The sequence below is a fragment of the Emydura macquarii genome, unplaced genomic scaffold (genome assembly GCF_026122565.2).
Source record: "Emydura macquarii macquarii isolate MOO-44397 ecotype Brisbane River unplaced genomic scaffold, CSIRO-AGI_Emac_v2 contig_2473, whole genome shotgun sequence".
In the NCBI taxonomy this organism is placed as follows: Eukaryota; Metazoa; Chordata; order Testudines; family Chelidae; genus Emydura; species Emydura macquarii.
The window spans coordinates 19,509,433-19,524,112 of NW_027132610.1; the positions used below are offsets into that span (position 1 = coordinate 19,509,433).

Below are 14,680 nucleotides of genomic sequence, written 5' to 3' on the forward strand. Positions count from 1 at the left end.
ATAAGGTAGATTGGATCAATCCCATTTTCATTTCTCAGAGTAAAAGAATAAGGGGACATTAAATAAATAAAATAAATGGCAAGGCAGCAACTGAATATTGATAAAATAAGGGAATACACAACATGTAATTAGCCTGTGGAACTCATTATGACAATAGAACATTAAGGCAAAGAACTTGGAATAATTCAGAAAAGGATTAGATATTCATATGGACAATGAGAATATCTACATTTACATTAGAAATGATTAAAAATAATTTAGGATGGAAATAAACCTTCATAACCAATCTCTGACTGATGGTGTTTGGGAAGAAACTTTCTGGTGGGGAAGCTATTCACTACAGCATTTCTTGCACTATCTATGAAGCTGCTGTCAGAGACCGGTTACTGGACTAGAAGGGCTACTGTTCATATCCAGTATGGCAATTCCTCTATTCCCACTTGCTCTGATGAATCATCACAAATAATTCAGTATGTCGGTGCATCATCCTTTAATCTTGTTTCCCAGGGTTGACTCTGTACAATCCTATTGGAGTGACCTTTTGTGTGAATTCTTTCCTGTGGGAAATGGTCCCCCAGTAATGGAAAGAACCATTTGTTGTGCTGTTCATTTTCAAAGAAGGAGGAAAGTATCAAGAGGGAGAACATTTTCCTCTATATGAAACCCAAAGTCTTCTAGAGCTGTAATGATGGCTTTCACTGAAATGCTGTAAGAAAAGGCATTCTAGTGGTATTTCACTGGAAAATATGAAAATTATGCTCCCTCTCAGGGCATTTCAGTGAGATTTAATGTTCATTTTTCAGTATTAAATGGCATTGCCTTGAGAGGTTTATGTTCTAGGGATAGATTATTTTCATTTACTTTTTAATATAATAATTCCATTGTCAAAACAAGCTCCTTCCTCTCTATTCTTAAACTGAGAGGATTTTTGATTTATAGAATTTCTGCAGTTGTCTTTGTTGTTTTCTTTCCTTTTCTCTTGCAATTGCTAAATGTGTCGAGGTCTCTAAATGTTTTCTTTAAAATCTGAAAAATAATCCAACAGTTTGAAAACTGTAAAAAAAAAAAAAAAAAAAAAAAAAAAAAAAAAGAGGCACCATCATCATACAGCTTCTCAAATCGTGGGATAACAACTATTTTAGAAGCATGACATTCTGTATAGTTTATATCAAATGGGAAATATTCCTTAGCTTGTTTCTCCAGCAGACAGTTTTAGCAAACCAGGATTCTGTGTCATGCATCAACTGTGCACCAGCAACGATGTGGTATTTATTATTACTATGAGCAGAACTCTAAATACTTCGCTGTGAAATTATCCTTATCCATGTCAAAGTTATATAATCACACAGCAGAACTCTCAGCTTTGCTACAGGTGTCATTATTAGACAAAGGAAGGGGGATGAAATGTATACTGCATCAGTAAAATGTAATTGAAAGGGAGTTTAGTAACAGTATATGCCCTCTGTGCCTTCAGGTTCCCATAACTTTTTTAGGGTCTCAACTTTCCTGGCCACAGTTGAGCATTATTTTACTGTCTTCCAATTGTTATCTACATATAACTCACTGACTGAGCAATTCATTACTTGTCAGTATGCAAATGTGTTTTCTGTGTTTAATCCCCATTTCTACCATTATAAATCATGTTAAAATCTGTCTTTTTGAGGACTGATGCTCTTATAAAACAGTTGAGATGGGCCTGAGCAGGAATCATGAACCCAAACACAACTGAACTTTGGGAAGTTTTAGTTTGGATTCAGATCGAACTTTGACTTGGGTCAATAGCTACAAAAAACTCTATTCATTGGCTAGTAAAGGAAATGAGAAATAGCCACTAGCCCAGGACTAGTGATAACATAAAACTGCTACATTACAGAGATCCTACATTCACTTTCCTGTCTGTGATTCCTTTAAAATATCCTACTGGTTTGGGTTGTTTTATGGCGTAGGAATCTGGTAAATTTATCCACTTGAGTTTGTTATCCCTTGCTCATATCTAGTCACTGTGCTTTGGCTCCAGTTTTACCCCTCTTCTGCTGTGCTTCTATTATATTTTGCATTTTTCATTGTAAAGAGAAATTGCTTTGCAAATTCCACATGAAGGAAGCATTGCAAAATCACGTAATTCTTGCATACATTTTTTATACTTGCCTGCCTTTAGCCTCTAGGGTAGTGGTTCCCAGCCTTTCTGGCTCGAGGGCCCCTGGGCCACAGATATCATTTTTAGAACCCTGAAGGGCCAACAGTCTATGCCAGTACACTCTCTCTCTCTCTCTCTTCCCCCCCACCCCCAGCCAGACGGAAGGCGTTCAATGAGGAGGCAGCCTCTTTGCTGATCTCCCGTCCACCTGACTGCAGTAGGGAAACCACATGCATCCTGTACCCCATGCACTCCACCTGGGTCTCTAGGCAGTGGTTCCGTTCTGCAGCCAGGGGGACAGGAAATAGTGTTCGCCTCTCTCTGGCTCCAGAAGGGACCCAGCACCTATGGACCCAGGCAGAGCGCTTTGCCATGATCCCTGCTACAGTCAGGGGGAGGAGAGCATGGATATCCTGTCCCCTTGGCTGCAGCAAAGAACCTGCACCGGTCTCGTAGCCCCACGGCAACGCACTCTGCCTGGGTTCTTGGGCCAGTGAACCACTGCTCTAGGGGATGTGCCATTATGATCGCATCATTTTAGTACACCTAGTATTTAAAGCTTAATATGTTTTTGTCTCTCCTCCTACCTTCATGACCAGAGTTGAAGATTCTTTCAAAATTTAAAATGAAAGTATGGGGAGCCATGTGGCTGATATTTGTAAAGCCCTTAATGATTTAGCCCTGGGGAACCTGAGTGATTATACCTCCTCCGTGACCCCGCAAAGCAGCTGTGATTGGCCAGCCTCTCCTTGCTGACTTTCCTGAAGTTCAGAATGGATAGTGCCAGGTTTTGTCTGTTCAGATCCCCCACTCTATGAAAATTCTTCCCTAAGTGAGTCTTCCAGAGTCCCTCTGAGGCTGACTTCAGGACTTTGTACAAGGCCTTTTCGTTTGGCACTTTTAAATTTCCCATAATAGGTAAGTGTGAGATTTTTCTTTCAGGTGACCTCCCCCTCTACCACCAACATACCTGGGTTTCTCTCTGACATTTGAAGATAATATATTTATATTAATTTAGGAAAATAATATTCCCCACATAGCAGGAATCTGAATGTTGGTGGGGCTCAGGATCTGTCATCTTTGGCATAAGCCCCATATTTTCTTCTCTAGTCTATTCAGTGATAGTTTTGGGTCTGTGCCACCTGGAGCACCCACTATCACATGTCACTGGGCATCCAGACACTCCCTAGGGTCTGAGAAATCTCCCCAAATCCTGTGCTTATGCAGCTAGGATCATTTTAATTTCTGGCATATATTGTCTCCCCTTTCCAACAGCTCTTCTTTTCTGGATTATTTTCATTGTGGACTAACTTGAGGGCTCCTGAGAACACTTCTCCTGATTTACTGATTTAAACTGTGCAGTATTCCAGACTTATGTAGAGAGTGTTACATTTTAAAAGGAAACAAGGAAACATTTTAAAAAAGAAGTTGGCTTAATTACAGGAATGTCCAAGTGTCAAGAATATCTCAAACAGCAGCAGATGGGCCATCCTGCTGATTTGAATTCTTAGTCTCTCACTCTCCAGGCTGGCTGGGCTGGAACAACTAGGAAGGCAGAATATTCAGTCCTTCTCAACAGTGATTTATTTGCTAAGGAAGCTAGGGAAATCCTCTGTGTGAAACTATCTGCCCTTTTCCTTTAGATCTTCATTAATTTCCCAGCTAAGGAATGTGTTTGTCATCTTGTGATGCATCTATGAATATTATATAGATTATAAATAACACTTTCCTATGGTTTGCATTGTCCATTATGACCCATTATTTATCTTGCTCCTTAGCTACAAAACCTTTAATGTGGCTCTCTACTGTTGTAAGGTGAGGGAGTTACAATAATAAATCATGCAACAGCAACCTCTCTCAGTGATTATAGAATGTCTCAGAAGGGCATTCTCCAAAATCTTTAATGGAATGACTAATGTGGTGCAAGATTCAGAAGATGTTACTCTCCCACATATACAGCTGGAGAAAATTGGAGGGTTCCTCGGGGTTTCAGTGAAGTTATGAACCAATCTCATCCAGTTTTGGGGGAATAAAGTAGTGTCAGCAACAACAACAAAACCATAAATGACAATAATTCTTGTATTATATGTTAACATAAAGAGTATAAGAGCAAAATCTTTGATTGCTAGTCCTGTCCTTCAGCATACCGTGCACGTTGCTATATATCGGGTTGGAATTAAGTTCTAAAATAGGACTTTAAAGAGTAAGGGTTAGCTAAGTTTGGACTATCATTTTGATTGTGATAGTAATAAAAGGAAAAAGGTATAGTCTGACCAAGTGGGTCAAAACCATGCATTGCACTGTCCTATTGGGAGCTGGGTTTGAGTGCTGCTGTGAGGACTTATAGTTTGGGGACTAAGGGAGCAATTGTGCATCACTGGGGAGATGGACTCAGGGCAGTTGTCTGGTTTTCCAGCATTTCCTCATTGCCAATTAATAGAACAAAGGAGTTGGTTTTCAGAATGAACCAAGGAGTTGGTCTTTGTCTGCACTTTTGGCAAAAGAAAAATATAAATGGTGGAACTGATGTTGTCCAGAACAAATAAGGGTGAACCAAAGGATCCTGTTCAGCCATTGAAGATGTACCTCTTATTCATCTGAAGATGGGTACAGGATCAACAGCAAAGAAAGAAACACCTAAGACAAGCTGATTTTGGCTTGTTCTGTCTTGGGTATCTTTCCTGTTGTAAATAAAGACACTAGTGAATAATCAAATTCTTTCATGTTTTCACACTTGCAAATATGTTTTTGTTTCTTTAACAGGGCAAAAAGGATGTGTCCCAGATATTTAACAACATCTTGAGAAGACAAATTGGTACTCGAAGCCCTACTGTGGAATACATTAGTGCTCATCCACATATACTATTTATGCTTCTAAAAGGGTGGGTGTTCATTTTAATCTGTTTGATTTCCATTAAGCAGGATTGTCTGGAGCATGCTTGTATTGCATTTGATCTACCGTATGCTATGATTTTAAAAAAAAAGTAAGTGGATGAAATTTCAGCCTTAATTCCAGATTTCTTGGTTTTTGTTGTCTTGTTACTTCTTAAGCAGTCATTTGTATACATTTCAGTATCTGCATTATTTATTTGGCCATGATTTCTTGGCCAAATTCCATACTGGGGTAATTATATTCTGATTGCTTTCCCTCTCTATTTTCCATATAATACACTCTTCCATTCCTGCCCTAAACTGTTGTGTAGGATTGATGGGTGGAGTTAAGCAGCTGCTCAGTTCCCTTCACAGGTGATTGCATTTCAGCAGTGAATGAAATGATTTCTATAAACACTTGGCCAAATTCTGTACTACTGCGTGTTGTGTAGAGAAGCAAAAAAGTACAAGAAAGGGTAGTAGTGTCTGAAAGGCATGCTCTTCAGCCCCTTGTGACCACACAGAAATTCCTCCTCATGAACTTTGCATGGTTGTGGTTCTGAGAGTTTTGGACGGACATCAGAGAGGAGGATGGAATCAGGGAATATGTTCCTCTCAACAACCAGCAGATTTCCCAGTGCAGATCAATACAGAAGTTTATGCTGCTCTTTTCAGCATTAATTCTCCCTCTGGTTTCTGTCTGACAGAAGGGGTTAGTGCTCAGCTGCAGTTCAGTGGCCTCCAAGGTGAGCTATGCTGCCATGGAAGGGGACTGAGCAGCATTGCAGAGGGGATGTTAACTGCATTGATGCATGGGAATGCGTGAGTGTGAGACAAAACTTCTCTGAGGCTTCTGCTCTCTCTTCTTGGCCACAAATCTCTGCCCTTATGTTGAGAATCTCAGCTCTTCCATGGTTTGAAAGCTACTGTTTTCTGGTCACCCTTTCTTTTTTCTTTTCTGGTAGAGAGTGAATATAGGCCACGGTTTAAAAAGAGCTTTAGAATTGTTTTGGATGAAAGTTCCTACCTAAAAATAAGATGTTATATTGGTCAGTTAATAAATGCAATGAGTATGATTTATTGGTTAACCATATAACAGCAGTACTGTTAACTCCAGGCATTCAAAAATCATGAGAATGGATCCCCAAAATTGAGATTTGAGGGGTCTATAATTGCCTTTTTTGAGCCTTTAGGATTTTAATTTTCAAGCTTTTCTCTGCAACCAGGGATAGCAATTTACTGTTTACAAAAAAATGTAATCTGAGATTTTCATATAACATAGCTCCATGATCTGGGACTTTACGGAAAAATACCAAATATTACAAGACCCGCAATGAAATCATAAGAGCTGGCAACACTCTCACAGGTCTGATGATGATTTAAAAAAAAAAAAAAAAGAATTGGACTTTGGCTGTATTACTGGTGAGGGTTTTTGTTTTGTTCTGTTTTTTTAGATTTTTGCATAGTATGAGCCTGCTTCTATTGAAATTGGTGGTAAAATTCTGACTTCAATCGGAGGATTGGGCCTACTGTTTTTGATATTGGGTGGGGTGATAAATACAGAAACTGGGCCACTCATTGGTCTTAACATATCATTGGATTTAATAATTTAACTTTAATTGATCCTTAACTTTGAAACTGAGATTTGTTTTATATCTGTTAATCTGAGTCACTGAGGTGACAGATTTTTCAAAAGGATGCCAGGCAGCCAGCTATATGAATTTTTGTTGTTGCTGAATTTTAATAAATAAATGTCAAGCTACAGATTGTCTTTATTTTTTGAATACTAAATTTCAGAAAACTAGTCTTAATGATTATGCCAAATTGTTTCTCTATAAAACATTGGCATTTTGTTAAAATTAATAGCATTAAAATATATATAGTGGTTTTCCATGAAGTGAGGTATGAGGTCTGTTCACTTACTTGTACCAATACTGCATTTGTCTGCATAAATTTGGCATTTGCATGTGAGAATGTGACTTTCCTGCCAATTGTAATGATTGCATATACAAAAGAAGGTGTGCAAAAATATGCACAGATCTTGAGCATCACTTACAAAATGAGTTGGTTGGTAATAATTAAAATAAAATTCCCACAGGAAATACTTTACAGCTCACTTATATGGTTCGTTCCTTCATTTTGATACGTTAAAAGTACTGCCTGTTTAATGTTCATGGTCAAAGCCGGAGGTACCTTGCCTAGGAACATAGTGCTCAAATAAAAAGCTACGTTTTTGTTGCGTTGAGAGACTAGTCTTCAGAGATTTGTGTGAGGGATTTCTGTTCTCTGCTAGCTGTAGAAATCACTTCTCTGGCAGCTCTCCACAAGAGAACATAGGCAGTGAGAAAGTGAACACCTCCTACAAATGTGATTTGTGCTCAGCATAGATCCATATGGGTCAAATCCTACAGAAGGAGGTATTTGAAGACTATCTCTGCTTCTCCCCAACCCCAAATATTCCAGCCTGGTCTATTTATGCTGAAAAGTTACATCAGCATAGGTACGTCTCAAGAGATGTAGCTATGTTGACCTAAGCACTGGTGTAGACAGCACTAGATTAATGGATTAATTCTTCCATCAACCTAGCTACCGCCTCTCAAGAAGATGTATTAATTACAGCAATGGGAGAACCCCCTCCTGTTGCTGTAGTGAATGTCTACACCAATGCAGCTGCAGCGGTGTTTTTAAGTGTAGCATCAGTAGTAGTTGTTTGCAAACAGCTTCTGGGGCTAAAGATTCCTTCAATCTACCAACTGTTTTGCAGCACAGCTTCAAATGGCTATGAAGATATATGTATTGTTCCTTTAAATTTCTACTGGGCAAGATTCCAGACAGAAACTTGACTGTGAAGTAAAGAAGCAGAATAGCTTAAGAAATAATAATGTTTTTCTCATGCTAATTTAAGTTCCTTGCTCAGAGTTAGAGGAAAGCAACTCTTTCTGTGACCCTTTTGCCTTGTGGTATGACAGTGATATTAGCTCCTTTAATTACTGATTATGTAAATTTCATAACATTTGCTAATGATTAAGTAAAATATAAATATTTGTCTAATATCTGAGTCACATTTTTTTTACCATTTTTTCATACCTTTTCGTGAACTTTCTTTGCTGGACTCTTCTCTCTTCTCCTCTCCTCCTCCCTCCCCCCCCCTTTTGTTTGGCACATTGCCTGGTGTAGCAGTTCTGTAAAATAGTTTTGGATAGTGTCCCAGGCACTCTTTGGACTCTGTGGAAATAAATAGGGAAAAAAATAAAGATAATATGGAAGCTTGTAATGTATATTGTAGCATCAATGGGAATAGTACTATTCAGTGGGTGAACTGTGCCAAAATATTAATGTATCCCAGTCCTAGAGAGCATTATAAGAAAGAATTAAAGAATTCTATTGGACTGGTCCAAAACACTTACTTTTACAATATTATAACAGTATTTGGGGATTGCTGCTGCATGCTGTAACTTTTACATTCTCATCGTCATTGCAAATCCCAAAGGTACGTGGCCTCCTTGTAAATCAAGCATCACCTGAATTGATCTCTGGCAAGGTGGTCTAGCTGCACATTCAGCTTACGTCCATCACTAGTAATCTTCTTGCACCACCGTTTGTTGCACCTATGTGATCACTGGCCATGTAGCAATATTCCTTAGTATACTCACTTCGGAATTCGTTGATCTTCCATTGTAATAACATGGCCATACCAAGAAAGCTGCTGAAACTGAACCAGTGCTCATGGAGGTGGCTGCTGGGTTCGGCTTTGAAGATCCTCATTTCTGATCTTGTCCTGCTACTTGATATGGAACAACTGACAAAGACGATGACAATTGAAAATATCAATCCAATGTTCTTCAGACTTCCTCAGCACCACTTTCATACAGTGGAGTTGATATAACTGTGGTACCCGTAGATCCGCAGCTTCATAGCAAGCTTGATGTCACAACGTCCCCTCAGAAACTGCTGAAAGGCATGAAACATGACAGCAGCTGCCGCCATACAAGCATCTACATCATTTGAGTGTTCTCCAGTGCTGTCTGATATTCCCCAAATATTTGATATTTGCTACCTGCTCAAGATCGCCATCTAGACAGAGAGTACTGAGTTGTAATATGGTTCTGGGGGCTGCTTGATGGCAATGGCCAGGGACTAGTTTTATCCAGCTTAATTACCATACTGATGTGCGCTGCTTCTTTCCTGACCAGATCAGTCATCAGCTGCATTGAGTCACCCCACTGAGCCAACAAGACAATGTCACTGGTGTATTCAGGATCTCGAAGCAGAGTGTTGTTCAGCTCAATGACACCGACAGCTGTCTCCTGAAGATTATCCATCAGCCGAGCAGTACCAGTATTAAACAAAGATGGTGACAGAATGCAGTCTTGCTAAACTCCCGTGGAGATAGGAAACCATGCCATGTATCTGCCTTTGACTTAAACACAGCTTTCTGTTCTCTTATAGAGCTCTTCATGCTTTCTTTTGATTGATAGAACATTTTTATACAGGGAATCTTAATAAGGTGCCTTGAGCCTGTAATAGATTTGAGCAAACACCTGTCTGCATGGATCCAACTTCAGGGTTGGGTTCCAAATTCCACAACTTATAGTAAAAAGTTCCAGAGGGGTAGCCGTGTTAATCTGTATACAGCAAAAACAACGAGAGTCCTGTAGCACCTTAAAGACTAACAAATTTCTGCGGGCATAAGCTTTCGTGGGCTGCAACCCACCCAATTGTTACTGTTCACACATTCTCACCTTCTAATCAACGATTGTGAATAGGCTTCATCTACCCTAACTGAATTGACTTTGTTAGAACTTGCCCTCCCCATTGTTTTGTTTCTTATCCTTGGATGTATATATACCTCCTATCTGTGGTTCGCACTTCATGGATCTGACGAAGTGGGTTGCAGCCCATGAAAGCTTATGCCTGCAGAAATGTTAGTCTTTAAGGTGCTACAGGACTCTCGTTGTTTTAATTTATAGTAAGCGTCTAAAGCAGGGGAAGGGCACCATACTTGCAATTGTTGCATGCAGACAGTCTTTTGTGCCCATGTGCAATATATTGCAAGATTGGGCTTATGTGGTTAACTTTAGATACCCATATCTGAAAATTTAGCCCCGTATTTTCTCTTATCACTTTTCTTTATTGGTTATGAATTTTCTTGTGAATATAATATAATATTTCAATACAAAATTCATTTAAAACAGGAAGGAAAATTGAAACAAAACCAAAGTAATGCCACAAGTATTCTCTCTCTGTTATCTCCCTGAATTTGGCCATGTCTGTTATAAAATTATAGGATGCTATCTATGATATAAATCCTGATTTGACTTATTTTTAAAATAAAATGTATGTTTTACACACAATTGTAGAGAAAACAGCACAGAACTATCATGAAGGCAAGTCATTGTTTGCATAGTATTGGATGAAAAATTTCTACTGCCACCTGACAGTCAGTTCCCAGCAGCAACAACAAAAGGTCACTTTTTTCACTGCATAATGTGAGCTCTGTTGTTAAGTGGAAAGATTCTTTAATAAGATTTCCCTCTCAGCATTTCCTGTGTAATACTGCAGTGGCACTGCCAGATTGAGATACTATTATTATCTCTGGTACTCATTTTACTTCTCAATTTATCCCTCCCAAGTTGTCAGCCTCACAAAAAGATTCAGCAAACAGTTCACTGGTTTTTTTTGTGTGTGTGTGCATGTATGTGTGCATGTTTGTATAAAATATAAAAAGAATAGGATAATTGACTTCCTGCTGCCAAGGGGACTAACTTTAATGGTCTCGTATTTTCACTTTATGGAGGCTCGATGTGATTTGTGGTGTGAATGTTGCTTTTGGTATGTAAGGTAGCAAATATTCTTGGACCAAATTAATCATGGATGTCCATTGGAATCCATTGCATTCAGAGTGTTAGACCAGGAATGAATTCAGTCCCCTGTGATGTAAAATGACTTATAACTCTGTACTAGAGAAGAATTACAGCAGACTTCACTTCAGGTGCTAAAATGGCATTCTGTACATGAAAGTAATCAGAGTTCAAAATCTCCATGGGATACCTTGCTAGACTGTTTCTGTCCTGTACTCTATTGCTGTCTCCTTTCTGAATAGGGATAATATCTTTACTATTACAGCACCACTAAAAGCTTGATCCTGTGCTCATTAAAATCAAAAGCACCACTCCCATTGAGTTCATTGGTGTAGAATAAAGCCTGAGAAACCAAGGGGGATGTGGCAATTTGTCAAGAATTCTCTTTTTGTGCCCCCACTCCCCTGCCATCCCCCTCTCCCCCGCCCCCCAATCTTGATGCCCTGCTTGTCTCTTTCTTCCAGCCCTATCTCTATGCTTTCTGCTATCCTGCCCCCACTGTGCCAAATGACCTCTATTCTCATTTAAGTCTCTCTTTGGCTTGCTGATTTCGCAGTGCCCACAAAAATGAGTTGTAAATAATAATAAAAAAAATTATTTTTTCTCTTGGGTTTCTCAGTGCATCCTGTGTTCAGTGTCTGACCTTTAGGTTGTAAGTTCTTCAAAGCAGGTAGGATCTTCATTTTGTGTCCTTACACCAGTGAGCACATTGTCAGCACACCATAATTAATAATCATCACTAACAATGCTGTATTAGCATCTGGTAATGGATTGCTTTCCCTCCTGGTTTTCTGTTAAATTCCACATAATCAGTGGCTCTGAATGGAGCAGGTGGTGCAGACAAAGTGCTAAATATGGCCAGACCGCTGGTAATCTTCTTTCAGGTATGTTCAAGGAGCCAAGTCCAACTTGCCTTACTTATGTATCTCCTGGCAATTCTGGATAATGAAGCGTTTGATTGAACGGTTCTATTGTGTTTACTTACTATGATACTTGTGTTTTTGGAAGTGTATTGTGTTTGAAAAAAATGTAAATTATTTATATTCCAACCAAAATATTCCTCAGCCCTGCCATTAAATATTTCCTGGCCACACTCCTAGGAGTGACTCTGCCTCTTCTGTTTGAAAATGTACTAATGTGACCTGATGCAGTAGAGAAGAGGAAACTCTTAAATGAAAACATCTGTGAACATTTGCTATATATAGAGTCATATGTTTAGGTTCTAGATGGCCCCGAAAATGATAGAGAGAATGCTTGATTGTCATCAGCTGCTTGGGATTTATTTTACTTTGAGGCAAGGGGAGCTTGTTTTTAATCAATAATTCATTTTTCACTAGGCCAGTTATTGTAGTCGTCATGTTGAAATATGCAGCCTTAGTATGCTCTGGAAACACTACAGTTCTTTTTACCTTGTAAGCTGGTGGTGAGTTTGAAAAGCCCTCTCACTTACAGCACAGATGGCAGTCTATTTGCCTTATTTTTTTAGCCTGACAGTAGACATTAATTCTGTAGAGAAACAGAAAGGCGAATAAGCTTTGGATAACAGGCAATTTTGATATGCTGTAATCACCCCATTGAAGCAGAGTTTCCTCTGTCCATTTGAGCCCTGTCACTTTCAGCTAAATGAACATTGTTAAAACATGTTCATTTTATAGTCATTTTATATGTTGTTATGGAGGAAGGGGTTGTTTGGTTTTTTGGTTGGCTAAATCACATCCATTTTTGTTTTGAAACCTTGCACGTTTTATTTCGGTGTGCATTTTTACTTACAGGAGCTACAATGTGTTATGTAGGAATTAGAGAGAGGTGACTCTCCCCGTTTTATGTGCGCTCGCTGCTGTACAATACGGTATCTTTGCCCATAAGGTGATTACAATCTGAGGGCCAAATACTGGTCTCCTGAACAAAGCCCAGGAATTCTCCACAGAGACTGGGATGAACAAAATTCTCCTCAAACTCCCAGGCTGCAGAAAATGTCATCAGAACTGCATAGAGACAGACACTGGAGTGGCTGCTTGGATAAACACTCCTCCTTTGTTTGTTAGACATTAGCGCTCCAGCAGGGTCTTTTGTATGGCAGAGTAGAGAGGGATTTGGGGCAGAGGCAAAAGCATGGTCCATGAGGCTGTATATATTTTACCTATAAAAGTTAAGGGCTTCTGAATACTGTATTTTATTTACACACTTGATTTCAAAATGGTGAAAGAATTCTGTTCAAAATTTTCAAACACTCCCAAAAACCACCATTTGGCAGAGGCCAAGCATAAAAATTTCAATGGAAATGTAAATATTTCAAAAATTTTAGTACATGAAATGAAAACTATTAGCAGCCTTAACTATATAGCTGATATTTCTTAAGTAGGGGTCGAAGCCATGAAGATCGGATCCAGTGTTCTGTTTTAGGACCTTCTACTACAGTGGCTCTCAACTTTTCCTGGTTACTTGTACTCCTTTCAGGAGTCTGATTTGTCTTGCCTACCCCAAAGTTTCACCTCACTTAAAAGCTACTTGCTTACAAAATCAGACATAAAGATACAGAAGTGTCACAGCACACTATTACTATTAGTGTATAGAAGGCAGTATAAACAAGTCATTGTCTGTGAAATTTTAGTTTATACTGACTTCACTAGTGATTTTTATGTAGCCTGTTGTAAAATTAGACAAATATCTTGGTGAGTTGATGTACCCCATGGAAGACCTCTGTGTACCCCCAGGGGTACCACTGTTCTCCGTGTTTTGTTTTTGTTGATAGATACATCTTATATGCAGTAGACAATTGCCCATCTATGCTTAAAATAACCCTCTTTGTCTTGTGCTTTTTCATACTCTAGATACGAAGCACCACATATTGCCTTACGTTGTGGAATTATGCTGAGAGAATGTATCCGCCATGAGCCACTTGCCAAAATTATCCTTTTCTCAGAACAGTTCAGAGACTTTTTCAAATATGTGGAAATGTCAACATTTGACATCGCTTCTGATGCCTTTGCTACATTTAAGGTAAATTATTTGATGTCTTTGGGAACTTTACAATGTTGGGTTTAAAACAACACTCCTCCCTCACTGGTTTTAGATTGTTGGATGTGGTATAGTACACAGGGATTGGGTTTTTCTTTCTAGTAGACTGTTTTCGTTACTGTTAGACAGAGAGGACTAAATTAATCCCTTGCCTGATTGTGACTGGATTTGCAACCGGGATAGGAGTCAATCCAGTGTCTTTAATTTAATCCAGATTTCTATTTCTTTGATGTCCTTCATCTGGACATCCAAAGGCATTTTGTATAACCGTTTAAAACTAAAATTAGCCATGCGTCACATATAATGCCTTTAAAAAAACAAAATAATTTATCCCATATATTATTTTTTAAAGTCACGCATCATGTTCCTTACTGCTCTGAATTTGATCCTTACACACCACACTGCCTGGCAATAGTTAGTAGATAGGACAGCTTTCCTCATAAATTAATTTTAAAATATTGGCGGTTATAGTACTACAGCCCAATCCTGTGTGGTACTCATTGCCTTCTCCATGGGGATCTCTGGGCTTGGAACACCAAGCAGGTTCAGATTCTAAGGTTTTGATCCCTGCAGTTTCTTGCATGCAGACAGACTGCTGCACCCACACAGAACCCTAATGAAGTCACTGGGACTTTGCATGAGTGCAGCAGTCTGTAACATACAATGAATTTCAGGATTATGGCCTAAGAGAGTAATTGCTAGGCAGACTCAAGTGACCTTGTACTTAGATAATTTAAAACCGAGAATGATTGCTTTGAAGTTCAAGAATCTGAGGTTGCAGCAGCCTTTGGGT

At 39.1% G+C, this 14,680-nt stretch overlaps 1 protein-coding gene across 5 annotated transcripts in view; it reads left to right on the forward strand.

Moving 5' to 3' along the window:
* The window catches only part of CAB39L (calcium binding protein 39 like), a 146,881-nt gene that overhangs the window by 108,847 nt on the left and 23,354 nt on the right, over positions 1-14,680 (forward strand). For all 5 annotated transcript variants that reach the window (XM_067563093.1, XM_067563094.1, XM_067563096.1 and 2 more), the window contains 2 exons: positions 4,901-5,019; positions 13,701-13,869. In XM_067563093.1, coding sequence (XP_067419194.1) covers positions 4,901-5,019; positions 13,701-13,869 — 288 coding nt within the window. The remainder of the gene's footprint in view (positions 1-4,900; positions 5,020-13,700; positions 13,870-14,680) is intronic.